Source organism: Eulemur rufifrons, chromosome 7 (assembly GCF_041146395.1).
Source record: "Eulemur rufifrons isolate Redbay chromosome 7, OSU_ERuf_1, whole genome shotgun sequence".
NCBI lineage: Eukaryota > Metazoa > Chordata > Mammalia > Primates > Lemuridae > Eulemur > Eulemur rufifrons.
The window spans coordinates 133,598,264-133,626,029 of NC_090989.1; the positions used below are offsets into that span (position 1 = coordinate 133,598,264).

Genomic DNA, 27,766 nt, shown 5'->3' on the forward strand with positions numbered 1-27,766 from the left:
GAACCACTAAGATAAAACTGAATTGTGTTGGATTTACAACTTCAATAAGGTGATACCCAAATCAGTGCTGCAGGGGTCCCACCTTGCCACTAGATAAAACTCTGAGATATTCTAACCATCCGTCCATTAATTCAAAAATTATTTATGAAATGCTTACTAAGCACTTAGGTGCTATAACACACAAACAAAGTACGCTGATAATGCAAAGAGAAGAACAAAGCGTTTCAATGTGGGAAGGGATTTAAGGAAGACCTTGAGAGGAGGTGACTTGTGAGCTGGCCCTTGTGGGAGGAGAGTTAACATGATCAAGGTGATTCCTGGAGATGCAAAGAAATGCTATGAAAAGGGCAATACACAGGATATCTTCTCTCTGGATTCCCTTTTGGAAAGATACAAATGCTTTCAAGGGGAGATATGCATCAGTAGGTCAAAATGACTTTGACCATATTTCAACAGCTTAATAGATGGAACTCAGCATCAGTATAAGATCCTATACTTTCTGGAATCCTTAAATTCTCAATAATTAATATGCCATAATAAAAATGTTAAAGTTTCTCAAAATAGGATACCGATAGAACAAAATGTCATGACTTGACCTAGATTTTATGATATAATGTTAAAAGTAAGAAAGAATTTTATGTGCAACATGGCAGATAGACGTTATAGATGATATAGACATATAGCTACACCTCATTTATACACTCATACTTGTGATGGAAATAATCAACACCAATGTTGACAATAGTCCTTTCTGACCAGTAGGTTATTTTAATTTGCTTCAGTAGCATGATAATATCTTTGACTGGACCCTTAAAAAGGAAGTTAGATTTGAACAACCTTTGTCAACTCACCCAACAACCTAGCACTCCTTACAGATTTTTGTGTTGTAAACTTTGGTCATCTTCCAAATAAGGATGCATTTATTACTCTTAAACTCAGAAAATAGATACATGATCAAAGTAATTGCTAAATCTCTGGTAACTTAAATATTCATGGATAACTATAATTGGTAAAGATAACTATAGCCTTTTTAGGTAAACTGCCCATGTAAAAATTCAATTTTGCAGGATGCACAAGGGAAGGAGTATCTACTTTTCTAAAAGATGTGCCATTAGATTTTTTAAAATGTTGCATTTTTATTATTCACTTGGTTAATCAGTTGCAAATTTCTTCAATTAGACTTCATGTTTACCCTATAAAATGGGGCACTTCTATTACAATATCAAAGTTTATTTTAGTAGGTATTACAAGAACCTTTATTAAACAAACAATGAAGCTAGATTAGTTATTTTAAGATAGCAGTGAACTTGATCTGACTCCAAGAAAATTTAGTTTTACCTCCAAATAGCCCCACTGCAATATTTCTCTTAGGAAAAAAAGTACTATGGCCAGTCTCTTTTGAAAGGGGACTTAAAATCAGCTCTATGATGAATTTCTCAAGCATTTTGTAGAGCTTGCTAAACAAGTTTTCCTATTTTTTCAGAATAAAACCTGCCAATCTGCCAATCTTAACGTCTTAGTCTAATCTATACCACATATATGACAGGCGAACAAATACATCTGCTGAGGGACAGGAATTTGATTTTACATTCAACTTGTCTTCAAGCAGGTTGGCTGCTGTCTGAATTGCCGGTAGGCACTCAATCAAAAATTGTATCTCCCTTCACTTTTCTGGCAGGTTCTCCCAAACTCCATGTTCTTTCCTATTGGCTGCTCTGTGAATCAAACACAAGCAGCCACACTAAACACAGATCAAGATGTGACAGGTTCAAGAGAGCTGAACACAGGGACTCTGGAACTACCCACAGTTATCCCTAACTGCAACTAGGGAAGGCTTACTGTGGTCTTTCTCAGAATTCAGAACATCACACCATGAGAGACCAGTTATATGATAGCCAGCAATATTTAAGCTTAGCATGATTACTGTTGATTTATTTAATTAGATGCTTTGCTTTCCTTGGTCAGCCCATTTACTTAGTATTTCAAGTTTTTAGTCTGCTATTCTAGAAGTGGAAGGTTAGACACTGTAAAGAAGTTACTTAGGAGACCTCAGGTCTGAGAGAGCATGTTTGCCATTTAACAGACGGTAGGTTGATGGGCTCACTGATGAGGTAAATATGTCTGCTGCAACTGTGCTGAAAAATTTTAAAAACTTGAGAGAAATCAATAAAAGCACAAATATTTTAACTTGAGTTGAAATAAAGGAAATGTTTACAAGAGAATAAGTTATACAATAAAATAAATCATCAGCTTGTTCTTTTGGCTAAGCATGGTACATGCATTTATCCATTCAAATGGGGAATCTATTTGATATTAATTGTAGAAGCACTACAGAAATTTTATACTGTTCATCAGTGTTAACAGGTCTCATTTATTGCCAATCCTATTCCCCCACCCACCAAAAATTCACAATTAGGATTATAGTACCTGTATATTTCAGTAACTATTTTTTTCATCTCTCATAATAATAGATATTTCGCATGTTGGCATACAGAGATACCTTTAGAAAGTAATCATTGACAGCTTGCTGTGGAGCATAAAGACGGTGGCTAACTTACATTTCTTCCCATTCTTCTCACAACCACATTATGTTTGCTGTATTATTAGACTGGCATTATGAACATTTATAGAATTTATATTTTATAATCATAATTCCCATATCATTAATAGTTTACCATTAAGTTTCATCTCAATTTAGATGGGACAATGAAGTCTCACTGACCATCCTTTTTTTTTTTTTTTTATTTCAGCTTATTATGGGGATACAAAAGTTCAGGTTATGTATATTGCCCATGCCCCCCCAAGTCAGAGCTTCAAGTGTGTCCATTCCCCAGACAGTGCGTATCGCATTCATCATGTAGTTATACACCTATCCCCTAGCCCCACCCCCTACATCTGTCTGAAACCCAATTGGTGTTATTCCAAAAGGTGCACTTAGGTGATGATCAGGGAAACCAATTTGCTGGTGAGTACATGTGCCCAGGCTAGAGTGCCATGGCGTCAGCCTAGCTCACAGCAACCTCAAACTCCTGGCCTCAAGCAATCCTACTGCCTCAGCCTCCCCAGTAGCTGGGACTACAGGCATGTTCCACCATGCCCAGCTAATATTTTCTATATATATTTTTAGTTGTCCAAATAATTTCTTTCTATTTTTTTAGTTGAGACGTGGTCTCGCTCTTGCTCAGGCTGGTCTCAAACTCCTGAGCCCAAATGATCTGCCCGCCTTGGCCTCCCAGAGTGCTAGGATTACAGGCATAAGCCACCAAGCCCAGCCTGACCATCCTTTCATCTTGCACTTTCTTCTTGCTGAGTTATGTATCTTCTTCATTCATTTCTTGATGGGCTGGATTCCATTATCAGTCAGGTTTTACCAAGTATTCACTGGTTTAGAATGACTTTTTTTCTATCTTTAAAAGTGACTAAACCCCAGGCTGGATATACTAGTTTTGTTTTTCCACTAAAAATCAGTAGACATTGCTTTCATGTCTTCTGGGAGTCAGTGTTGCTAAAGGGAAGTCTAAGGCCAGCCTGATTTTTATATCTTGTAAGCGATTTAATACTTTTTGTTTCATTACCCTCAGATTTCTTTCTCTATCCCTACATTTCAAAAACTTCACCAGAATATATCATTCTACTGATTAGTCTGTAACTACCTTTTATGGAAAACTGCTATGTCATTTGGATCCACAGAGACAGAACTTCCTTTTTATTTTTTTTTTAATTTTTATTTATTATGGGTACATAATAGTTGTATATTTTTATGGAGTACATGTGATGTTTTGATACAGGCATACAATGTGAATTAATCAAATCAGGGTATTTGGGGTATCCATCACCTCAGGCACTTATTATTTCTTTGTGTTAGGAACATTCCAATTCTACCCTTTTAATTATTTTAAAGTATGCCCTAACTTACTATTGCTTATAGTCACTTTGTTATGCTATCAAATATTGTTCATTCTATCTAACTAACTATATTTTTGCACTCACTAACCACCCACACTGTATCCGCCTTCCCAGCCTCTGCTAACCATCACTCTACTGTCTCCATGACATCAGTTGTTTCTAACATTTAGCTTCCACATATGAGTGAGAATATGTGAGATTTGTCTTTCCGTGCTTGGTTCGTTTCACTTAATATAATGCCAGACTTCCTTTTTCATAGGAAATTTTTCTTGTTTGTGCCTTTGAGAGTTTTTTGGTTTAGTTTTTTTGGTTGTTCATTTGTCCATTTCTCTATTTTAAAGATACTCTACTCTTTGTTTGCCATATCTAGTCTCACTTCCATTAATTTTAGTTTTCCTTTGCACTTGTTATTTTTTCATGCTTGTCCTCCTTGTCACTGCCTCTATTTTTAGTAGTATACATTGTACTTCTGTTTCTAATATGACGTCAGTGATGATTTTATGGCTTTCTTTAATCTGTTTTCTAAGCATGGTCACAGTGCCTTTCATCTCTTTAATTATTTCATCTCTTCTTGTATCTCCTCTATTGATTCTTTGATGTTTTCCAAGCCTACTGAAGATTCCATGTTTCTTTCCATTTTTTAAGAGTATAGAGGAATATTTGTCTGTAATCTCCTTCATTTCCAATCCCCTGAAAAGTATTTATTGCCTTTTATATTCCCTTTTGACTTTTTTTGGTGGGAGACCAGGCAGTATAATGGTAACTACGTGCAGGTACCATGTTTGGTCTTTGCTGAGCACAAGTCATCTATGTGTGACTTTCTGTTTGCTCACCACTAGTTTAAGTAGCAGCACCCATGCATGGAGTAAGTTGAAAGTAGTATAGATACTCCCTCACTAATGTACTTTATGCTCTAGAAGAATGTTCTCTTCTGGGAGAGCAAATCACTAAAGCAGTGGTTGGGGTGACTCCTAGTGAAGATTGTTCACCAAGTTGTTATTTGTTTCTCTTCTTTTTTTCCTCTAGTTTTTTTCTGTTTCACCTCCACTCTAATAAGTGTCTCCAGGTTGCAAGGAGCAAAAATTCTGTAAGGATGTTTCTTTGTCTCTGATGTCCTATCCACTAACTCAGTCCTCACTCTTCTAAGGAATGGACTATTGTCTGGGTCTCTCAGGGCCTACTCACTCACCTTCAGAAAGATCTATATCCTGCTAGAGAAGTTTGCAAAGATTTATTGACATTGAGTTTTTTAAAACTCAATTTGGAACAAATGTCGATGTCTCAGGCAAACTGTCTTTTTAGTCCATGATTAGTGATTGTTTTCTAGTTTAATTATAGATTATATTTTCTACCCTATATTTTATTCCTTTTGTTCATTTCTATGAATTTCAGGAAAGAGAATATACATAGTATTACTTCATTATCTTTTACTATTTGAATTTCTTGTGACTTCTTGAAGGTGTACAAAAATACAAAGATTCCTAAATTGAACTTGATAAATACAAAAATGTTTTTGAAAGTTTTTTTCTCAAATTGATGGTAGTAAATTATGCTTCTCCATATAAACTACCAGCATTTGCAATTACTGTTACAAATTGGAATCTTTTATTGATTTTTGTCCAGCTTATTATATAAGTAAGCATTTCTACCTCAGTGATCACTGGCTATATTGTATGGTGGTATAAAGATGTGCAGACCTTTTGCTACTTTTTCCCTATCAAAGATAAAGTGATGGGTTGTATGTCAGTGAAATTAAGTTCTATGCTTTAAATGGGTGATCTTTTTTTTTTTTTTTCTATAATGCAACAGACTCTTTCTCCCCTCCAGCAGCCGTTGTTAGAAAGCATTAAATTGAGCATTCAAGATTAATTTCTTGGCAGGTCAAGAGGAGAACAGCATGTAGCCAATCCTACCTTCGTGTTCCTTCTTAATGGCTTCAGCACAGTGTGAAAAAGTAAACAGTTGTGACAAGAGATGTAATGGATGAGCTGGGTGTGACAGGTCACCCCAACTGAAGCTCATCCTCTCTTTAAGTATACTCTGTAATGAAGTGTACTATAGCTTTGGAGATTATCAAAGACTTGTATTGTTAAATATATTTCTAGAGAAGAGAAGGATTTTGAGTAAATATATTATGAATGATGGTGCCTAGTGACACCAAAGAAGTAAAAATAAATAATGAATGAAGTATGCTTATCTTGAAGTTTTAATAAGATCCCGCTTCTGTTTTCTCTGTGCCTTCCACTGTTCTCTTTTATGTACAAACATACTCTATTCCAGATAATTTTATTTCTTAATAATTATTTGGAGAATGGTTTTATAATTATCAAGGACTGCAAGATTATGGCATTTTTTTCCCTAAAACCTAACATATCTCTTGCTCCTAATATATTTCATGGCTTGTTACACACTGAGAACCCACAGATTCGTAGGAAATTAAGTGGGTTAGTGGTCAAGCTGTCCTTCCCCCTCTCATGGAATTATAAATAAAAATGGGGCACTTTCCCTTTCTCCCACCAGTCTCCAAATCTCAGGGAGATAGAGTGACAGGAAGAAACAAAAAATAATATTCTATTCACCAACAGAAATTGTTGCTCAGTCTTGGAGTAAACTATTTCAAAATAAAGCTAAATTATTTCAGGTAGTTTATATTTGCCCAGTGGTCAGTTTCTAACAATAATTATCATTATAGTTAATATCTATTTAGTATGTACAATGTGTCAAGCACACTGATAGGCTTGTTGCACACATCATCTGGTTTAATCTTCTCAGATAGAAAGTATTCTTTCATTAGTTTATAGAAAGCTGAGATTTATCCAGGGTCATAGAGTCAGAATGAAAACTACATTCTTCCAAACTGCAGGGCTCACAGTTTTGTCTTTATGCTCCACTGCTACAGTGCTGTCCAACGTGGCAGCCACTAGCCACGTGTAGCTATTGCATACATGTGCTCAATAATGTAGGTAATGTGACTGAGAAGCCCAGTTATTAATTTTATTCAATTTTACGTTTAAGTAGCTCACACAGGACTACCATATTGGACAACACAGCTTGAGTTGGTCTTTTATAAGATTCATTTTTTTTCCTGTTATGCAGCAATAGATAACCAATACACTGAACAAGAACTATGATATCTCTAAAATCCCTCTGATCTTAAAATCTTGTGAAAATAAGAAAATCTTAAACAAAATAAATAATGTGCCTTATAAGTGTGTCTCATTGGCTCTGAGCTGCTGGGAGTCTCCCCTCCTTAAAACAAACTAACAAGCAAACAAATATTTCACACCAAGTAACCAAGAACAAATTTATACTTCGCTCTTAACATTTTAAGGGTTATTCAAAAAAACCCTTTGAAATTAAATATACTTCTGAAAAGTTTTATCTAGACACAGGCTAGCAAACCAATGCCTGTTTTTTTCAGAAAATAGAAGTGTTTTTACCTTATTTAAAGTTAGCTTATTTTCCTTATAACCTTATAACCACACTGATCTTTCCTGTTTAGAAGCACCAAGTCAAGGTACCTTTAATTACTGTCTTCTCCAGCTATCTCAAGTTAAACCCACAAATCCTTGTAGATCTTTAGTTTAACTTTCTCAAAGCCAAGCAATTCTCTGTTAGACAGCAATCAGTTCCCTGAGACCTTTTGGATTGTGACTTTGAGAAGTTAAGCTATATCAATAACTACAAATATGTAAAAGTTGTGGTTGATCTGTGTTTTGCCAGTGCTTGGGTAATGTCTTTTATTTTTGTTATTAACCATTCTAATATGCAGTGGTATCTCATTTCAGTTTAAATCTGCATTTCTTGAATGACTGATAAAATTGAACATGCCTTCTTTGAAAAGTTCAAAACTTTTATAAATTTTTATATTAAATTTTATATTTTTACTTGCTTTCTTATTGAATTTTAAGGGTTCTTTATACAATCTGTCTATATGACATTTTGGAGATTTGAAAATATTTCTTTCTAATTTGTGGTGGTTTTGTTCATTCTCTTGACAGTGTCTTTCATAGAGCAAAAGTCCCTAATTTTGATGAAGTTCAATTTATCATTTTTTTTCTTTTGGTATCATATCTAAGATATCATTGCCCAACAAAAGTCACAAAGATTTTCTTCTATATTTTCTTCTAAAAATAATATGGTTTTATATTTAACATTTAGGTCTGTATGGTATTGTTTGAAACTCTCTCTCTTTTTTTTTTTTGCATCTATATGTCAAATTTTCCAAGGAACATTTGTGGAAAAACTATCAATTTTTCACTAAACTGCCTTTACTCCTTTGTAAAAAATTAATTGACCATATTGTGTGGATCTATTTCTGGACTCTCTATTCTGTTCCATTGGTCTATATGTTTAACTGATACTATACTGTGTTTATTGCTATAGTTTATTATAAGTCTTGAAATCAAATAGTATGGTTGCTCCAATTTTATTCTTCAGAATTGTTTCGCAACTTCATTTCCTTTGACTTTTCATGTAAGTGTTAACTTGTTGATGTCTACAACCTGATTCTGAATGTGATTGCATTGAGTCTGTAGACTCTTATGGGCAGAATTGGCATTTTGACAATATCAAGACTTATAATCCATGAGTTTAGTATATCTCTTCATTTATTTAGGTTTTATTTTATATCTTTTACCAATGTTTTATGATTTTCATCATACACATCCTGCCCATGAATTTTTTATATTTATATTTAAGTGTATTTATTAATGCTATTATAATTGGTACTTTTAAAAATTTTGATTTCCAATTGTGCATTGCTGATATACAAACGGACCACAACTTACAATTTTTTTCACTTTGCAATGTTACAAATGTAATGTACATTGAGTAGAAACTGTACATTGGGTACCCATATAACCATTCTGATTTCCACTTTTAGTATAGTATTCAATAATTACATGAGATATTCAATATTTTGTTATAAAATAAGCTTTATATTAGATGATTTTGCCCAATTGTAAGTTACTGTAAGTGTTGTGAGCACATTTAAGGTGGACATGGCTAAGCTATGATGTTGGATAGGTTAGGTGTATTAAATACATTTTCAACTTACCGTGGTTTTTTTCAGGATATAACTCCATCATAAGTCCAAGAGCATCTGTATAGGAATACGATTGATTTTTTTTTTGTATATTGACCTTATATCCTGCAGTCTTGCTAATATCACTTATTAGTTCTAAGAGGTGTGTGTGTGTTTATAAATTCCTTGGAATTTTCCATGCAGACAATTATCTCTTATGTGAATAGAAACAGTTTTATGTCTTCCCTTCTAATGTGTATGCCTTTTATTTCTTTTACTTGCTTTTAGTTCATGGCTAAAAATTTGAGAATAATGTTTAATAAGAGTAATGAGAACAGACATACTTGTTCTGTTTCTGATGTTAGAAAAACATTCAGTCTTTCACCCTACAATATAAGCTATGAGGTGGTCATTGTTCTTATTGTAGATGTGCTTAATTTGGTTAAGAGCATTTATTTTTATTCCTGGTTTGCCAAGAGTTTTTTTTATTTTTTTATCATGAATGGATGTTGAATTTCGTGTAATGTTTTTTCTGTATCTATTGAGAGAGTTATACGGTTGTTTTTCTTCTTCCTTAATCTGTTGATACCATGATTAACTTAATTGATTTTTGAATGTTGATCCAGCCTTGTGTCCCCAGAATAAGCTCCAGTTTGTTCTTTTTATATTTTTCTACATTCAATTTGCTAACATTTTTTGAAGGCTGTTTATGAGGAATATTGGTCTGTAGTTTTCTTGTAATATCACTGTCTAGTTTTGCTATCAGGGTAATGCTGGCTTCATGAATAGAATTGGGAAATACTACTTTCTCTTGTATTTTATGAAAGAGATTGTTTAGATTTGCTATTATTTCTTTCTTAAATATTTGCTAGAATTTACCAGGGAAATCATCTAGATTTGGAGTTTTCTTTGCTGAAGGCTTTTTAACTATGAATTCAATTTCTTTAACGTATACAGATTATTCAGGTTATATATTTCTTTAGTGAGTTTTGTTAGTTTGTGTCTTTAAAGGAATTAGTCCACCTCATCTAAGTTATCAAATTATGGGCCTGTAGAATCTGTAGTGATATCACCTCTTTTAGTCTTAATAATAGTAATCTGTGTCTCCTCTTTTTTTTTTTTGTTGGCCAGTCTGGCTAAATGCTTAATGGTTTTATTGATCTTTTCAAAGAACCAGCTTTTGTTTTCATTAATTTTTCTCTGTCAATTTTCTGCTTTCAATCTCATTCTATTCTGCTGTTATCTGCATTTTGTCTGTCTTTCTTTGAGTTTATTCTATGCGTGCATGGTTTGGCGGCAAGCATGGGACTTGTTTCAGTTTATAATACAGAGTTAGGGAATCCCCTTCTCTAAACCTCTCCTCCCTGGGATTTTCTCATATTCTCTGGTCCCAAAGGGTTCTCTTTTCCTGGTTCCTCTGACCAGAAACTTGGGTTTCTGCCCTTAAACTCTTACACATTTCTGAGTGTCTACATCTGCCTTTGAGATAAAGCAACAAAAGAAATAGAGGTTCCTCTCAGAGTTCCTGCTGCCCATACCACCACCTTGTTCTACAGCTCAGGCCACCAGAATTATCCTCAATTAACCAGAAAACTTAGTGGGACTGGTCATTCTACAAGTTCTGACTTTCCTCATACTCTTCCTGCAGTTGTTTACTTTTCAGAATCCTCAGATAGTTGTGTTTTTTAATTCTGTCTGGACTCTTTGGCCGCAATATGCAGAGAGAGAGTCTGGAGTGGACTTATTACATCTTGGTCAGTACTACAAGTTCTTGTTATCAAATATTATAAGCAAAATTTTACTCAGAAGACCAGAGAAGCTTCTGGAAGTTGGGATTAGAATGATAGTAGATTCAAAAGTTTGGAGACATTTGAGGTGAGTTAGAATACTGGACTATTGAAAAGAAAGCATCTTTCTCCTCACTGAAAAGAGACCGAAGGTATTTTCAGAGTTCCAGCAAAGGTGAAGGGTGTTCAGTCATCATTACAGTTGAACTTCAACTACCCTTTACTTCTGTGTCTGTAACAGAACTTCAACTACCCTTTACTTAGTCAAATCACAGACAAAACATTCCATAGCTGTAATAAGCAAGTCCACTGTTTCATGTGGTTAACCACTTTTCTATTATTTATTATAGCTCTTGGGTAAGATTACGAGGTAAGGGGGCAGAATGAAGACACACACGTGTAGTACACACACACTACACAGGATGGAAAGCCTTTTATAAAGCCCTTCCTTTGACTATGATTCACTTCTTGTGCACTAAAATATAAATGGAAATCTCGTAATTTTCTCCATAGTACTTGTATCTGTGAATGAACAATGCTACATATTACTCCAATATTTATCCAAACACTACAGACTTTCATCTTCTCTGTTTTTTCTACTTAAAATCAACTCTGGGGTTGTATAAATCAAACATCTCTAGATATTTCATAAGATTTTCAACCTCAAGTCTACATAGCCTGAAAAAGGAGTACATGTGAATTATTTCAGGTAATCTTAGTTTTAACTCTGCCTTCTTTGGTCTTTCTAGATATAGTCTTTGTGTATTCCTCTGAAATATCCTTCATATTTATGATATATTTGTGATATATTAATAGTTATATAGCATTGTATGAATGAATGACCTTATAAATACAGCGATATGCCCTGCTATACTCACTCAACAAATATTAATGCTAATTGCTAGAATTAGAGCAGTAAACAAAAACAATAGATGTGGTGGAGAAGTAGGCACCTGCTGAATTTTACTCAACAATTCCAGATAATTTCAAAGGTGATGATATCCTGTTTATTATCTCAAAATAATAGATGAATAATGTGTTACTTTACATAACTGTGGCCAAATATCCACTCTGCTGACCTTCTAAAGACTGAGAAGTCCTCTTCTAAATAGTCTTGAATACCAAAACAGAAACCATGAACAAGGTATAAGTGGTACTTATCTTTTTCTCTTTTTCCTTTTAATAAAAAAGAAAAGGAAGGAAGGGAGCATGGTAGCTAATGGAGGAGGAAGGAAAGAAAAGAATAAGAGGAACAAGAAGGGGAATTCTCCCCCCCTCACTGTGTACTTTAATACATGTGAAAGTTCTGGTGCTCCAAACTATTAATACATACATATGTGATATGTATGGAAAATAAATTCTTTTTTTTTTTTAGGGGTATATAGATCTTTATTTTTTTAATCTTTCTTTGATTGTTTTTTCTTTTGTTTGTTTTTCAGCTCATTATGGGGGTACAAAAGATCAGGCTATATACATTGCCCATGCCTCCCCATCCCCCCGAGTCTGAGCTTCAATTGTGTCCATTCCCTAGACAGTGCACATCACTCTCATCATGTAGGTGTGCACCCCTCCCCTCCCCCCACCCCATCCCCCCCAGTCAGAACTTCAAGCGTGTCCATTCCCCAGGCAGTGCGCATCGCACTCATCAAGTAGGTATGCACCTATCTCTTCCACCCAGCCCCGACCTCTGTCTGATACCCAATTGGTGTTAATCCCAAATGTGCACTCAGGGAAACCAGTTTGCTGGTGAGTACATGTGGTGCTTATTTTTCCGTTCTTGGGATACTTCACTTAATAGAATGGGTTCCAGCTCTCTCCAGGAGAACCAAAGAGATGCCATATCGCCATTATTTCTAATAGCTGAGTAATATTGCATGGTATACATATACCATATTTTGCTAATCCATTCATGAATCGATGGGCATTTGGGTTACTTCCACATCTTTGCGATTGTGAATTGTGCTGCTATAAACATTCGGGTGCAGGTGTCTTTTTTATAGAATGACTTTTGTTCTTCTGGGTAGATGCCCAATAATGGGATTGCTGGATCAAAAACTGAACGGGAAAATAAATTCTAAATTTTATATCAGTACATTTTTGCTGCTATTTCAATTATTGAGCATTGAATTTGGTGTTTGGTAGAGAGTATAAAAAATACAGTGGATCTTCTTATGCAACACATTTTACAAAGAGTGCTAGGACCTGTTTTCAGTTTAGGTGTTGTTATTTATCTGTAAGATCTTGCATCATTTTTTATGGTTAATATGTTTTCAAATATTACAATACTCATTTAAAACCCCCCAAATTTTAAGAATAACATTATTCTGATAATTGTTCGCTTTATTATCCTATGTCTCCACCTAACTGTACATATAGGTCTCCCATTATTGAGCCACTCAGACTGTGCACTTTCCATGTTTGATATTTCTCTGTGCTTTTGGTATTGCTTGAAAGAGAATATCTTATGCTATTATCATAATTGCTATCTTTTCACCTAATAAAGGTCTTCTTATCTGAAAAGATTTTTTTAACAGTTAAAAGCTTTCCTGCATTAATACTTCACAACAGAGAGATTCTATATAGTATAATATTCAATATACTTTAGCTAATCCATTTAGAAAATTTGGTTACTAAAGAACCAAGGTGATCTCATAATAAGTTGGTGGCATCTATTAGACAATCCCTTAGGGTGGCCTTCCAAAACAGCATTACAAATGATATTATAGTAACCAGAATATTCTGTTAATAAATGTCCTACTTTTTTCTATTTCATAACTTTTGTCATTAATTTTTCTCTTTGCACTTTAATATTCCAAATTTCATATGACATTTTGCTATATCATACAGAAGATAAAAATATATACCTTAAACAGTTCTTTGTTTTATGTGGGCTGGTAATCTTTGTTTAAAAATCATCCTTCAAAAATACAATGTACAAACTTTTGGTCAGAAACTCAGATATATTCTTTTTCCTTAAGTAATGGCTTTATTGAATTTTCATATCTTAAAGTTCACCATTTTAAAGTGCACAATTCAGTGGGTTTTAGTTCCTTCAGAGTTGTACAATCATCACCACTGTCTGATTCCAGAACATTTCATCCTTCTAAAAAGAGACCCCGAGAAAGGGGCTAGATGGCTACCAGAGATGTCGCTTACTGGACCATCCCAGAGGAAAGGAATGGTTACAGATAAAGGAGAGGGGAGGGAGGACACAGCTCAGGTATGGGTCAGAGGAAGAAGAGTACCAGAGCCTGCCAGGGACCTCACAAAGGAAAATTGCGAAGCAGGGTAGGAAGAGGAAAAGGAACAAAAAACATAGCAGCAAGGATCAAACCCAGAGCAGCTCGGAGCCCAGCCGAAGGGGTAAGAGGAGATCACTTTCTCTTTCCCACGTTCCTTCAGTGATCATCAGGCTAGCCAGTTATTAATACCTGGAAGCTTTTCCACCCCCATGAGCCCAAGCACTGTGGCAGCCATGGAATTGTGAGGAGAACTTGCATGATCCCAGAGGTAGGCCATACCATGCAAGGTTCTCCTCCAAGGAGAGTGACCCAAGAGGCTGGGAGAGCTGGCTTTCTTCCATTCAGAATTATGCTCCTCAGCCCCTCTCTGGTCCACTGCAATAGGAGAGCAGTTTGAGCAGAGAATTTGGCCGGTCCCCAGCTGGCATGTCCTCCAGTCTGAAGTTTCCACAGAGAGTTGGGCCCACGCCTTTCCCCTTGAGGACCTGCAGTGGACCTGGGGTGCCCGATCTGAGAGCTCCCTGCCTGCTGGCATTTCCTGGAGACACATGCCAGTGGATCAGACACACAGGTGCATCCTGTTCCCCCAGGACTTGAGTGGGTTGCTAGGGGACATGGGAGATTTGGGAGCCAGACTCGGGAGGCGAAGGAGCCCATGTGGGCAGAACTGACAGGAGAATACAGTGAGGGTCCAAGATGCAGCAATCTGGGGGAGCACCCAATCCCTCCCCCAGGAAAGCCATTCTGGAGGAATAGGGCAGATCCTCCAGTGGGAAAGATCTCAGCCTGCAGTGCTATAGCGACCAAGTGCGGCAGGTTCAGGCACCCATTTGCAACTGGACATTGGAGGAAAGGGGTAACATCAGAGGGCTGGAGGTAAGTCCCAACAGCCAGTCGGGGAATTGCAGCCCCTCCTCATGAGCAGCCTTCCTGGTTTGGAGAGTCTGCCTTGACCCACCTCCCAGAGGCTTTCCCTGGCAGCTGGGAAAACCACCTTGGAACCTTGCTGAGACTCAAAGGTTCACTGTCAGGACTAGGGCAGGTCCCCAGGTGGAGAAGATCCCAGCTGTGGCACCATAGCAACTGAGTACGGGGCATCATGCTCCCGTTTGCACCTAGACACTGGAGGGCAGGGATAATGCAAGAGGGGCAGAGCTCACTCCCAACAGCCAGTCAGAAAATTATGACCCCTTTCTAATGAGCAGTCATCCCAGTTTGGAGTGACTGCCTGACCCTCCTCCCAGCGGCTCCCCCTAGTGGCTGGGAAAATAACCTCTGACCCCTGTGGAGGCTTTGCAAAGCCTTCCAGGCTTGCACAGCATAACCACAACCATCCTCGCTCCTCTACCCACCTCTGCTGTGGTGGAGATCAAGCAACCCCCTGGGAGCTATAGGGCCCCTCCCAAAGCCTGGGACAATCAAGTACTCCTGAGGGACTAGAGCTTATTACAGGCACAAAGGGACATCTCTGCAGTTGGCTCTTTCTATAAGCATCAACCACTGACAGGGAGAACAACTTTATAGTTCATTACAGCAGCTACCAGCTCAGTCAAACAGGGCGTAGCTGATTCTTACTCACAAGCACCACCCACCATCTCAGAGATTAAGGTGGGGGTCCCAGTGCAATTCACACTGCTGGGAAGAGGTGAAGACAGCAGGATAGAAGCAACCTGAGGGAACACTGCTTTTTAGGAGAGAAACAAAACTTACAGGCAGCTCAGTCTGCGAGGGGTCTCCCTCTTCCACTGCAGACCTCTGGGCTGATGGGGAAGCTACTCAGAGTCTTTGGAGAGACATTTCACCAGAGAGCAGGTGCAGCAGAGATCTGGCACCTGCTAATCCCAGGTTTCTGCAACCGACGCTATCCTGATCATTCTGACACATGGAGCCAGGTGCACTCTGGACCCAGCCTTCCAGCAGTAGCCTTTGCATGAACTCTGCCAGGCCAGGAAGGGAAAAGACGCTCCCCTGTGTCATGCCCTGTGACTGGGAGCTGAGCACAACTCCTCCCCAACATGGGAGCTGAACAGAGGAGGAGCCCCAGACACCACAAGCACCACTTGGGAACCTAGGGTGACAGCCTCAGTGGGTCCTAGGTGTGGGGGGAGAACCTTGGCCAACCAGCAGCTCCTGTCAGCCTACACAGAACCTGGGCCTCTCAGAGAAACCACTGCCTGTGTGACGGGGAATCGGCAGTCTCCATGCTGGTGCAACAGCCCCCCATATGGGTAACTCTGCCCCTGAAAACCCCAGAGCCAGCTCTGAAGCTCTCACTGTGCCTGAGTCCAAGGCTCTGCTTTGGTAGCTCCAGGGTCCCCACAGGGGCTATGACTCCAGACTTGAGCCTGGATACTGAGACCCCACCACAGAGTCCCCACCACTCCTACTGGGCTGGCAGAACTTCCCTGAGGTCCCACACTCCACTCAGGACCCCCAGCCCTGAGCAGCCATCATTCATGGACTTGGTTAGAGAGAGTCCCCAGCAAAGGAGAACAGGTGCTCTACATTCCTATTAACTCGGAGCCAAGAGGAGAGGAGCCATGTGAGAAGAAACCAGCAAAAGAATCCTGGTAACATGAAAAAATAAAATAGTTTGACACCCTCAAGGGAACACAATGGAGCTACAGTAGTAGACTCCACCCACAAGGAAATTGCCAAAATGACAGAAATGGAATTCAGAATATGGATGGTAAATAAGATCAATGGAATTGAAGAGAAAGTTGAAAATCAACAAAAAGAAGCCAAAAAAATTTTTCAGGAAATCAATGAAAAAAAATGAAAAAGTCACTAGAGAGCTAGACAACATAAGAAAGGATAAAATACAACTTAAAAAAAATGAAAGAGTCACTTAGGGAATTTCAAAACACAGCATGAAACTTTTAAAAACAGGCTAAACCAAGGAGAAAAAAGAATCTCAGAGTTCGAAGACAAGGTTCTCTAGATAATCCAGTCATTCAAAGAGACAGAGAATTGTCTAAAAAAGCTCAAGCAATCACTGAGAGAGATATGGGATTATGTGAAGTGAACTAACTTTCGAATTATAGGTATCCCTGAAGAAGAAGAAGAAAAGGCATCAAAAACCCAGTTGATGAAATTATTGAGGAAAACTTCCCTGGTATTGCCAGAAATTCAGACATACAGATAAAGATGGACATTGAATACTAGGAAGATTTATAGCAAATAGGTCATCTCCAAGATACATAATAATCAACCTGGCCAAAGTCAAAATGAAGGAGAAAATTCAACAGGCAGCAAGAAGAAAGCATCAAATAACCTACAAAGGAAAACACATCGGGCTAACTACAGACTTCTCAGTGGAAACCTTACAAGTCAGAGGGATTGGAGCCCCATCTTCAATCAACTTAAACAGAACAACTGCCAGCCTAGAATTTTGTATACTGAAAAACAAAGTTTCACAGTCAACAGAGAAATTAAGTCTTTTCCAGACAAGCAAACACTGAAGAACTTTGCCATGACCAGACCTGCCCTGCATGAAATACTCAGGACAGCATTATATACAAATCAGCACAATAGATTTTATACTGGTGTCACATCACCTAAGAAAAAAAAACCCAAACTCACAATTCTTATAAAACAATAGAACAAGAGGTAAAACAAACCAGGAAGGGACTACTCAACAGGATAAACAGACCAACGTCTCACATGTCAATGCTGTCAATTAACATTAATGGACTGAATGCTTCTCTTAAAAGACGTAGCCTGACTGAATGAATGAAAAAACACAACCTAAGTATCTGCTGTCTTCAGGAAACAAGTCTAAATCGCAAGGCGCACACAGACTCAACAGGAAAAGATGGAGAAAATATTCCACACAAATGGAAATCAAAAAAGAGCAGTTGTTGCCATTCTCATATCAGATAAAATTGACTTTAAGTCAACAAAGATAAAGAAAGACAAAAAGGATCATTATGTAATGGTAAAGGAAGCGATTCAACAAGAACATATAATAATATATATGTGCCCAACCCAGGAGCTCCCAGATACATAAAGCAAATTTTACTAGAGCTAAGCACAGAAACAAATAGCACTATACTCTGATCCATATTTGGTTTTTTATTCTTTTGTTTATTTTCTATCAAAGCCTGGAGGAAAGGAGGAATGACTCTTACATCTGTATTTTGCTTATCTTAAAGAAAATAGTTCGGCTAGCCAGTATTGGAAAGGAAGTTTTACTGTTCTCGGAAACCCTATTCACTTGGCTTAATTTCCTTTTGAAACACTTAGAGACTCCAGGTTGTATCTGGCCATCCCTTTACCCCAAAGGATCTATAAGATATAATTTAAAGAAATAGTAAATGGGGACATACTAGATTTTCTAGAGCAGCAGACACCTTATGCAATAGGAGGGTCCCCAAACACAATTTATATATTCTCTGGATAGAAATATAATAAGTTTTCAAAGGTAATGAAAAGGAATATAAAGGAGTATAGGTGAGAAAAGTGGATAGATGACTAAACACATCAAGAAAGAAGAAAATAAAATAATTTCTAGAAGAACTATAACAGGTTGGGATAATATTAATAGTCAAAACCTATAGTGCACCACAACAGATGATCTATTTATCCATTTACGTATGAGTTGTTGACAAGAAGGCCATAAATGTTATATTATTTGAAGGTCACTAAAAGACATTTTTTCTTTCCTACAAGTCCCAATGTTCCCTCAAATTGCTTATGTTTTCAGAGCCACACCTTTGGCTTAAAACAGTGTCTTTTGAAAACCTCTAATAAATACAAACATGTTACCTAAAAGGGCTAGAATATCAGTAGGGAACTATATCCTAATAGGAATAAAAACATTTCGATGAAATCAATGCATAAAGGGTTCATTTAAGGTACATTCTAATATTTGGCTACAAAATTAGGGAAAAGTCTCCTTCTGAGATTGAAAAATCAACACATAATGGAGGAACATAATTGATACATACCAAACCACCTAAGAGAAGAGTTGGAAACATATTGCTACAATAGTGCATTCTAAGGAAGATAGGGTGAAATATCTGAAATAAAATGTTGACACATTCAGTTGATTGGCACAAAATCATGAGACATTTAATAAGTCACAGAAAAAAAGATTATAACATTTAAAAAGTATTCATGTTTTCTGAGCATTATCCAAAGGAGAGAAATTTGCATAGTCCTGATAGGTTTCAGGGGTTTTTCCTCTCTTTTGTGATTTCTCTGTTACCCCACATTGAGAAGCAATTCTGTGAAGAACAAGATTTACATCTCTGGAGCAGTAGTTTTTCCACTTAACTTAGTAAATGGATATCTGTGTTACTAATCAATTTCTTACAAGTCGAGTGAACTTTAGTTAACCACCTAGAGACTGATCATCTGTGAATGAACTAATGGCATCCCACTCCTGCTTTTGCAAAGCAGAGAAACTGATCAATGATAATGGAAATCACACCAAAATGATGTCATTATTGAGGCACTATTTTAGCAGCCAACTGGTTTTTCCTCCTCTGACAGTTTTCCTTCAATGCATTACCTAAAAGGGAGCTTTTGAAATCATGCTTAAAAATGTTTTAAGTCAAGGCAAGGCATTGGGGGTTATTGTGAGAGGGAAGAGTAGGATGCTGGATAATTTGGGTGGCCAGGGAGCCACATCATAAAAGTACCGGTGCCTGATCTGGCTCACAGGAGGTAGAATACAAGAAAGTAAGTTGGATTAGCAGAAAACAGTGCGATGGTATTTGGAAGGATATAAAACTATCTTTGATTCTGGGCTCTGCCACCAATTGTCTTTATATCCCTGGGCAACTTACATGTTTCTATCGTGTTTGGTGTTCTACATCTTTGAGTGTATTAATCATTACTTAAATTGCTATGGAATTTTTGAGGACCATCCAGCATAATGCCTGATAACTAGTATATTCTCAACAAATATTAGCATCCTGTAGCTGTCTCTCAGTCTGCACTGGGAGCTTCCCTCACTATTGCCCAAGAGGTCAAGTTTGCTGACTAGTTTAAACTGGGATTTGGCTTTGGGGTCACACTCACAGATTTCTGTCACTAGCATGAGCATCAGGTGATTGTCTAGTTAGTTCTCCTGTACATTCATCCCCCTGCCTTCATAGGCACAGTACTAAAGAAATATGAATTTTTCTTTGGAGGTCAGGACCTGGGTGCTTAATCTGTTTTTGGAACACAAAGAGTAGATCCTTAGATCTACAGCCATCTCAGCAGTGACTAGCAGTGGATGATCAGAGATCATTCTTTGTGATGAAAACAATTTCCCTCACACCTTGAACATCATTATGAATTTGTCATGAGGCTCTGTTATTATCTGCTTTGTGTCACTTTTGTGAATTTCCTCCTCTGCCTTCCCCATCCCTCAGAAAGGGTACAATTACAAATTCACAAAACAATTGAACTTCGAGTTTGAAGCAGCATTTCACCCTTGGCAACCAGAATCTTTAATCATTATGCACCTTGTAGGTGAAAAAATAAAAGCTAATACTTTATCTTGGTGAACAAAAGTCAGTACTTGCCATATAGGGGTCTCAAAGTGCTAATAATATAGGTGGAAAAAAAAAGATAATTTTAGATTTTGATTGTGGAGAGACATTGTATCATATTAAAATGGTTTATACAGTAGTTTTTTTTTTTTATTAGTTGAGCTGTTAAAGTCCAAAGACAACTGGAACCTGGTCTTTCTTAATGTATAACTTTTGAAAAAAAATAAATGATTACTTTTATATACTTTTGATATAGGCAAGTAACATGTGCATTTTTGTCAATGCATTTATTAATTTGTTAATGTACATTTATTAATGTAAAATATATTTGTAATGGTTATTTCCAACAGTTTTACTGATTTTTTGGTGAGATTGCTTACAGGCAAACTTTTCCTTCTACACTTAGATTTATTCGTGACTCTTTCTTGATCTCTCTGGTAAATGTCTATATGTTTGTCAATGTTTCTATGTAGCATTGATATTACACGTGGAACAAATCTCCAATATCTTAATCGCTTCAACCAGTGAAGGAAAGTCTGCATCTACTTAAACAACAAACTATTACAGTTGTTATTCAGAAACATTCAATGAGCATCTATTGCATACTTGCCACTCCACTATGATAGAAACAAATGAACCAATATTCCACAGAAAAGATGTGGTGCCTTCTTACCATTAAGAAAATTTCAATCTATGTAAGAGAAATGAACTAAGTTTACATACATAAAGAGTCTAAGAAGGAGTGAGGGATCAAAAATTACCTATTGGGTACAGCATACACTATTCTGGTGACGGGCACACTAAAAGACCTGACTTCAGCACTATACATTTCATCTATGTAACAAAAAACACTTATACCCCCTAAATCTATTGAAATAGGTTTAAAAAAAAAGGAAAAGAAATGAATCCACAGGACATGCTGTTATCTTATCTGTCTTTTCTCGTGTTGCTTCCTCTAGAAAATCCATTTACCTTTGTTCTTCCACCCTTGTTGACATAATCTCCTAGAATGCCAGAAAAGCAAAGAAGGAAACTTACTAAACCATTGAGGAGGTATTAAATGAATTAAAATGAATTAAATGGATTAAAAAGAAAATAATTAAAGAAAGATCCTTTCAGGGGTGTCCGTGTTGTTTTAAAATTCACATTGGAAAAAAGCAAAACATTGTGCTCATAATCAGTGGCTCATACTCAGGCATAAACCATGACCTCAGAATTTTTCAGTATTTGAGTAAATATAAGTATCTGTGTGAACATAAGTAGAAATTCATGACCAACAACTCAAAGGATAGTCTTCTCTCAAAAAGGATAGGCAGGTGTCAGAAATGAAATTTGGACTGAATAATCAGTGGAGCAGAAAAGATAAAGCAAACCCAAGAAACCAATTTGGCTGCATGTAGAGTTCTCTGATGAACCTGTATATAAAATCAAAAGATGTTAAAGAGTGGGAAAAAATAAGAATATTCAAGGATGGAGATAAAGGACGACAAATACAGCCAGTTTTTGAGAGGTATTGAGTAGTAGTTTATGGAGTTCTGTCTCAGCCTTTTCTCATTAAACGTCATTATCAAGAACTTAGATGAGGACATTGGCATCCTGCTTGTCATCCTTACCCAAAACATCATAAAACTAGAAGGGCTTTTCTAAAAGCTCTTGACATTCTGGAAAAATGGATCAGATCTTACCAACAGAAATGTAAGCTGATCAATTTGAAGTTATGCACTCACATTTAAAAAACATCTGCCCCTGAATGAAATAGGGAATGAGCTTACCAGCAGCCTACATGGTGGTTGACGGTAAGTTCAGCATGACTCAGTAATGTGGTAAGTCTGCTTGGTAACCTAATTTGATGCTTGAATGCAGATCAAAGATTGTACTGGTGAACCACTCTTGGAGTAGTGTGTTCCATTCTGGGTAGCACATTTTAAGGGGAATGTTGACCAAATGGAAAATGTCTAGCATGGAGGAATAAGATAAGAATGAAAAGAGAATTGCAAACAACTTCACCAAAAAACACATAGGAAGAGGGCATTTAGTCTGGAGAAGAGGTGACACTCATGGAGATGTAATAATTATCTTCAAATTCTGGAAGGGTTGATCTCTGGAAAAGCAATTATGATTTATTTCTGTGTCTATGAGAGTAAAACCAGGACGGGAGGATAGGAACTAAGGTAAGGCAGGTTTTGGGCTAAATATTGAGAAGACTTTATAATGTCAAAAATTGTCCAGATACGGAGTTTGTTTCCTCAGGAGGTCTGTCTTGTTAAAGATGTTTACACAGAAGGCCCTGTGTCCAAGTCCCTCCAGGCCCTGCAGTCTGCCTACTGCCTCCACTCCTTCATAGGCTCTGTCTGCCCTTTGTTTCAGAGTCTTTCTAGACCTTCCCTCTCTACCCAACTTCTTTTTGTCCATCCCAACCCCTTCTTTCTTTTCTAGTCCCCTTAATCCTCCCCAAACTTTCTAAGCCCCGTCTGTTCCCCAGTCCTTTATAATACCCCTAATACCATCCTAGCTTCTCAGTCTAGAAAACTCAGCCTTTTCCCTCAAGCTCAGATTATGTGTCTACTCTTGAAGCTAATTTAGTCCTTCCAGCATCTGTATTTCCACAGCTCTCCCTTCCTGCCATTTACCTACTTAGATTGTAATGATCCATCTGTATGCCAGTCTCCCTTATTAAATTATGAAGTCAGAGACTCTGTTATTCATCAATGTGTTGTCCTCAGCTTCAAGGCAGTGCCTTGAGACGCATGCTGAGTAAATGAATAAAGGTTGAAGAATAGCTGGCAGAGGCCTGGTAGAAACGATTGAAGCATTAGATAGAACATTGGACTGGGGGACCACTGAGGTTCTCTTGAGCTCAAAAATTCCATATTTTTATATGACACTATGTCTGAAGATGATTCCAAAAGGAGAGTTCCAAAACCATCTAAAGAAATGGTAAGCTCATTACACCACGTGGCTGGTCACCCCAGTGTGACTGCTTTGAACAGATAGCACTCTCCTGTGATGTTTGTACGTGGTCATATGGTCACCACTGATGTTGTAAAGTAAATAGAATGCATAAATTCTAAAGGGAATGTTAATCAGAGTGGAAGCCATTGGGAGGTTTGTTTGATGAGATTATCTGATAACCTGATCCAGCAAGAGTTAAGAATCGGCTAATACCTTGAAATTCTGATTATGGTTCTTGGGGGAGTACCAATCCTGAAAGGGGCACTGGAAATCTATGGTGTTTTTGGTTGTCATGGTATCTTAGTTTGTTTTCTGTTGCTGTAACAAAATACCTGAGACTGGGTCATTTATTATGAAGGAAAGAGGTTTATTTAGCTCCTGGTTCTAGAGGCTGGGAAGTCCAAGATGAGGGGGTCACATCTGGCTGTCTTCCGGAGAGCCTTGTGCTGTGTCATAACATGATGGGGAAGCGGAAAGGGAAATGGGCACATCCAAAAGAGACAAAATAGGAAAAGCAGACTTACTCTTGTGTTTAGATGCAGCCATGTGACTGAGTTCTATCTAACCAATGCTATGTAGGCAAAAGTATCATATATCACTTGTTGACCTGGTGAATAAAAATCTCTTGTACAATCCTCCACTCTCTTCCCTTGATGCTAGCTGGATGCCGATGTCCAAGGCAACCCAGATACCTCATGTTGCAGGTGACAGAACTACCTTTAGCATAGGTCCCTGAATGACTGCCTAGAACAGAGCATTGCACCTCTTCTTCCTATTTACTGATTGGACTTTACATGAGGAAAAATAAACTTCCATTCTGTGAAGCTGCTGATGTTTCAGATTTATCTGTTACAACTAGCGTTATCTTAACTAATCCATATATTTTCAAATAAATGCTTCAGTTAGGCTGACTTCTACACATAAATAATATTAAAGATGTTAAAGCATTTCTGAACTTTTTTATGCAAACCCATTTTGTTTTATGCATGAACCAAAGCCATCTTCTTTCTCAGTAGAATCAGAGCTTTCTACTGGTCTCTGTTATTGCTTTCCAAATAAGTCAAGAGATTTGAGCTCTTTTTCTGGGCAAGACTAGGAAGCTTTTCTTTCTCAGGCTTTGTCTCTCAGGCATTTGGGAGCCAGGGCAGGGCGGGGTGAGCAGGGGGTACAGTCAGTGTGGAGCCATCTTCTCAGCCAGGCTTTTTCTCTCCTCAGTTTGTTTTTGAAACTTTTTTCTCTTTTCTCCTTCCCCCATGGTGTGAGTTCGTGTGTGGCTGGTTGTCTTGGGCACAAGGCCCAGCTGAGTTTTAGCTTTGTTTGTTGTTTGTACTAACTCTGTTCTGAGATCAGCCTCTGATACCCGGTGGTCAGTGTTCCCTGGAATAGGGGACTCTGGTTTCATTCCTTTAAGCCTGGTTGGAAGATAGCGAGTACAAGAACACCAGAGCTTTGCAAGGCTTTGTTTATAGAGAAAAAAAGCTGTAGTATTTTTTATAGGATAAGAAATACATAGATATGTGTTTTTGGAACCTCCATGTTCTCTTTTAGGCCAAGAAAGAATTCTTATTTGAAAAGAGAACTGTCCCAGATTATGTTAGCTTAACCGTGCATACAGAAACCAAACAACTAAAAAGTTTAATTAGTTGGGATTTTTTCCACACTCTTTGTTAGTAAAAGAAGAAATTAGCAAATCTCCAAAGAACAGAATCCCCCACAATCCCATAAGAGACAGAGACCCACCAGGCTCTCAATCAAAAGTCCGAAAGGCCACACCAGAGGAACAGGAACAAACCAGAATTGAACCAAGTCTTAAAAACTGCAGCCCATCCCCAATCCAGCTCCTCATTTTATCTGTCTGCCAGAAGGAAGAGGATCTGTCTTGTGAGAGATGGCATCTGCAGCCGCCTCTGTGCAGTTGCACTCATGTTGATTGGTTTCAATCTGCAGACCAGTTTATTCAGACTGATCTCACCCATTCAGGCCTGATACAAGCTGGGTGACCTTGGGCAAGTTGGTTAACTTTGTTAGTGCTCAGCTGTTTTATCTGTCTAATTAGAATGATGGCAGAACCTACTCATTGGCTCATGTATGGTAAAAATTAAATGACATAGGATGTGAGACAGCAGATCTTAGTGGTTAAGAACATGGCCTCTGGAGAGCCTGGGCCCTATTACTCACTAAGTGAATAATTTTGGACAAGTCACTTAACCCTCTCTGTGTTTCCATTTTTTTAAATCTGTAAATTGGGGCTAATAATGGTATCTTCCTCATAGGGTTGCTATGGGAATTAAATGAGTTAAAACTTTATAAAGTACTTAGTTTTTGGTAGAAAGTACATGTTCTCTATGTGTTGGTTAAATGAATCATAGTACTTAGCTCATAACGAATGTTCAAGAAGTGCTATTGTCATTGTTATTACATGATGATGATTTTGACCATCATTGTCATCGTCATTATCATCATCGTCATCATCATCTAATTATTATCTTCCTGGACCCTGTTAGATTTGACCCTATTTATTCCTTCCTCCTCCTTGAAATGCTCTGTTCTCTTGGCTCCTGGGCCACCATGCTTGCTAGTCCTCCAGGCTGTTTCCTTTTAATTTCTCCTCCACCTTTTTCATGAGCATCTCTTTTCTCCAGCGCCTCTTATGTGCTGCTGTCCCTTGTGATTCTATCTTGAGTCTATCCTTCTCATTCTGGAGTGATGTCATTCAGTCTGTTAAATATTCTAGACTATTGTAGTTATCCCCCATATGCTGAGAGAGACTCCTCATTTCCGATGCCAAACACATCTCATCAGTCCAGGCTCCCATAGGTTTCAGATGCACCTATTTGGCTGTCAGCTGTGTGTCTCCACTTGGTCATCCCAGATCATCCAAAAGAGAGTGATCATTTTCCCCCTAAATCAGTTCCTACTTCTCCATTCTGTAACTCATTTGAGGGTACCCTCATCTCCCTGGTCACCCAAGCTAGAAATGCAGAGGTCATCCTGGATTCTTTCTTCATCCTCATGCCTCACATTCTAGTCACCACTAAAGCTGAGCACTTTTGCTGGCCAGTGTTCCCAAAATTTGGTTGCTTCCTTTCTCTTCTGACTCCTGTGACCCTAATTCGGTCTCCACAATCTCTCATCTGGGCCTCTTATCAGGGCTCCTTTCTCTTGCCCTTCCCTTTCCAAGCCCATCCTCCATCTTGCTATCCCAGTGATGTTCCCAAAACACAAAGCCGATCCTTATTTTCTGGATTAAGGCCCTCAGAGGCCTTCTTTTTTTAATAGGCTAAAGATCAGACTTCCTAATAGGGCAAGCTGTCTGTGATTGTACCTCTGTATATCTATCCAGCTTCATTTTCAATGATTCTACTCCTTAAACTGTGTTCACTGAGTCAGTGGAACTTCACCTCTTAGTCTTTTTCCAAACTGGAATCTCTGCCCAGAGTGAGTGCCCTCACTATGCATGATGACTATTCATCCTCTAGCACTCAGCTTGGCTATGCCCCCTCTCAGAAACCTCTGCCCTCCCCATCATTCCCCTTCCTTTCCATCTACAAGTTCGGCTCTATTCTATGTTAGTTTTCTATGTCCATAACAAATGACCACAGATTTAGTGTCTGAAAACAATACAAGTTTATTGTATTTCGGTATGTCTGAAATCTAATAGAGGTTTCACTGGGCCAAAATCAAAGCTTCAGCAGGGCTCAGTCCTTTCTGTAGGCTTTGAATAGTATCCATTTCCTTGCCTTTTCCAGGTTCCAGTGGACTCTTGCCTTCCTTAGTTCATGGTGTTTCTCTCTCCATGTGCAAGTCCAGCAGTGGCTGGTGGACGCCTTCTCATAACACATCACGCTGACCTATTCTTCTGCTTCCCTCTCCTGCATTTAAGGACCCTTGTGTTTATATTGGATCCACCTAGAAAATTCAGGATAACCTTTCCGTCTCGAGTCAGCTGATTAGTGAGCTTAATTCTTTCATGTCATGTAATGACATGTATTCATAAATTCTAGGGATTAGAGTATGGACATCTTTGGACAGGATGTTATTCTGCCTATTACGGTGTCTATTTTCATGGTCTAGTAAAACTCTATGCTTATCTCCATCTTTCCACTTAATCTTGTCATCAGCATTTATGTATTGGTCAGTCTCACTAACTTAACTTTGACCTTCTTAAGATCTTATTCATTTTTGAATTCCCTACGTTAAGAGCAAATAGTAGATATTCAGTAAGTGTTTTGAAATACTATAGATAATTCAAATATCTAGTGGTAACCTAAGATCCCTCTAAGAATCAGCACTGAAGGGGAATTAACCTGAGCCCAGTAATTAGAGTTATTCATGTTAATAATTCCATTTCTATGAAAAGTTGTCATC

The 27,766-nt window shown here is 37.9% G+C and overlaps 1 protein-coding gene across 2 annotated transcripts in view; it reads left to right on the forward strand.

The window, feature by feature from the left end:
- Window positions 1–27,766, forward strand: part of RARB (retinoic acid receptor beta) — a 702,390-nt gene that overhangs the window by 367,584 nt on the left and 307,040 nt on the right. The window contains exon 2 of one of the 2 annotated variants that reach the window (XM_069475459.1): window positions 19,529–19,556. The exons of the other annotated variant lie outside the window; for it this stretch is intronic. Coding sequence (XP_069331560.1) covers window positions 19,529–19,556 — 28 coding nt within the window. The remainder of the gene's footprint in view (window positions 1–19,528; window positions 19,557–27,766) is intronic. 2 annotated transcript variants of the gene reach the window in all.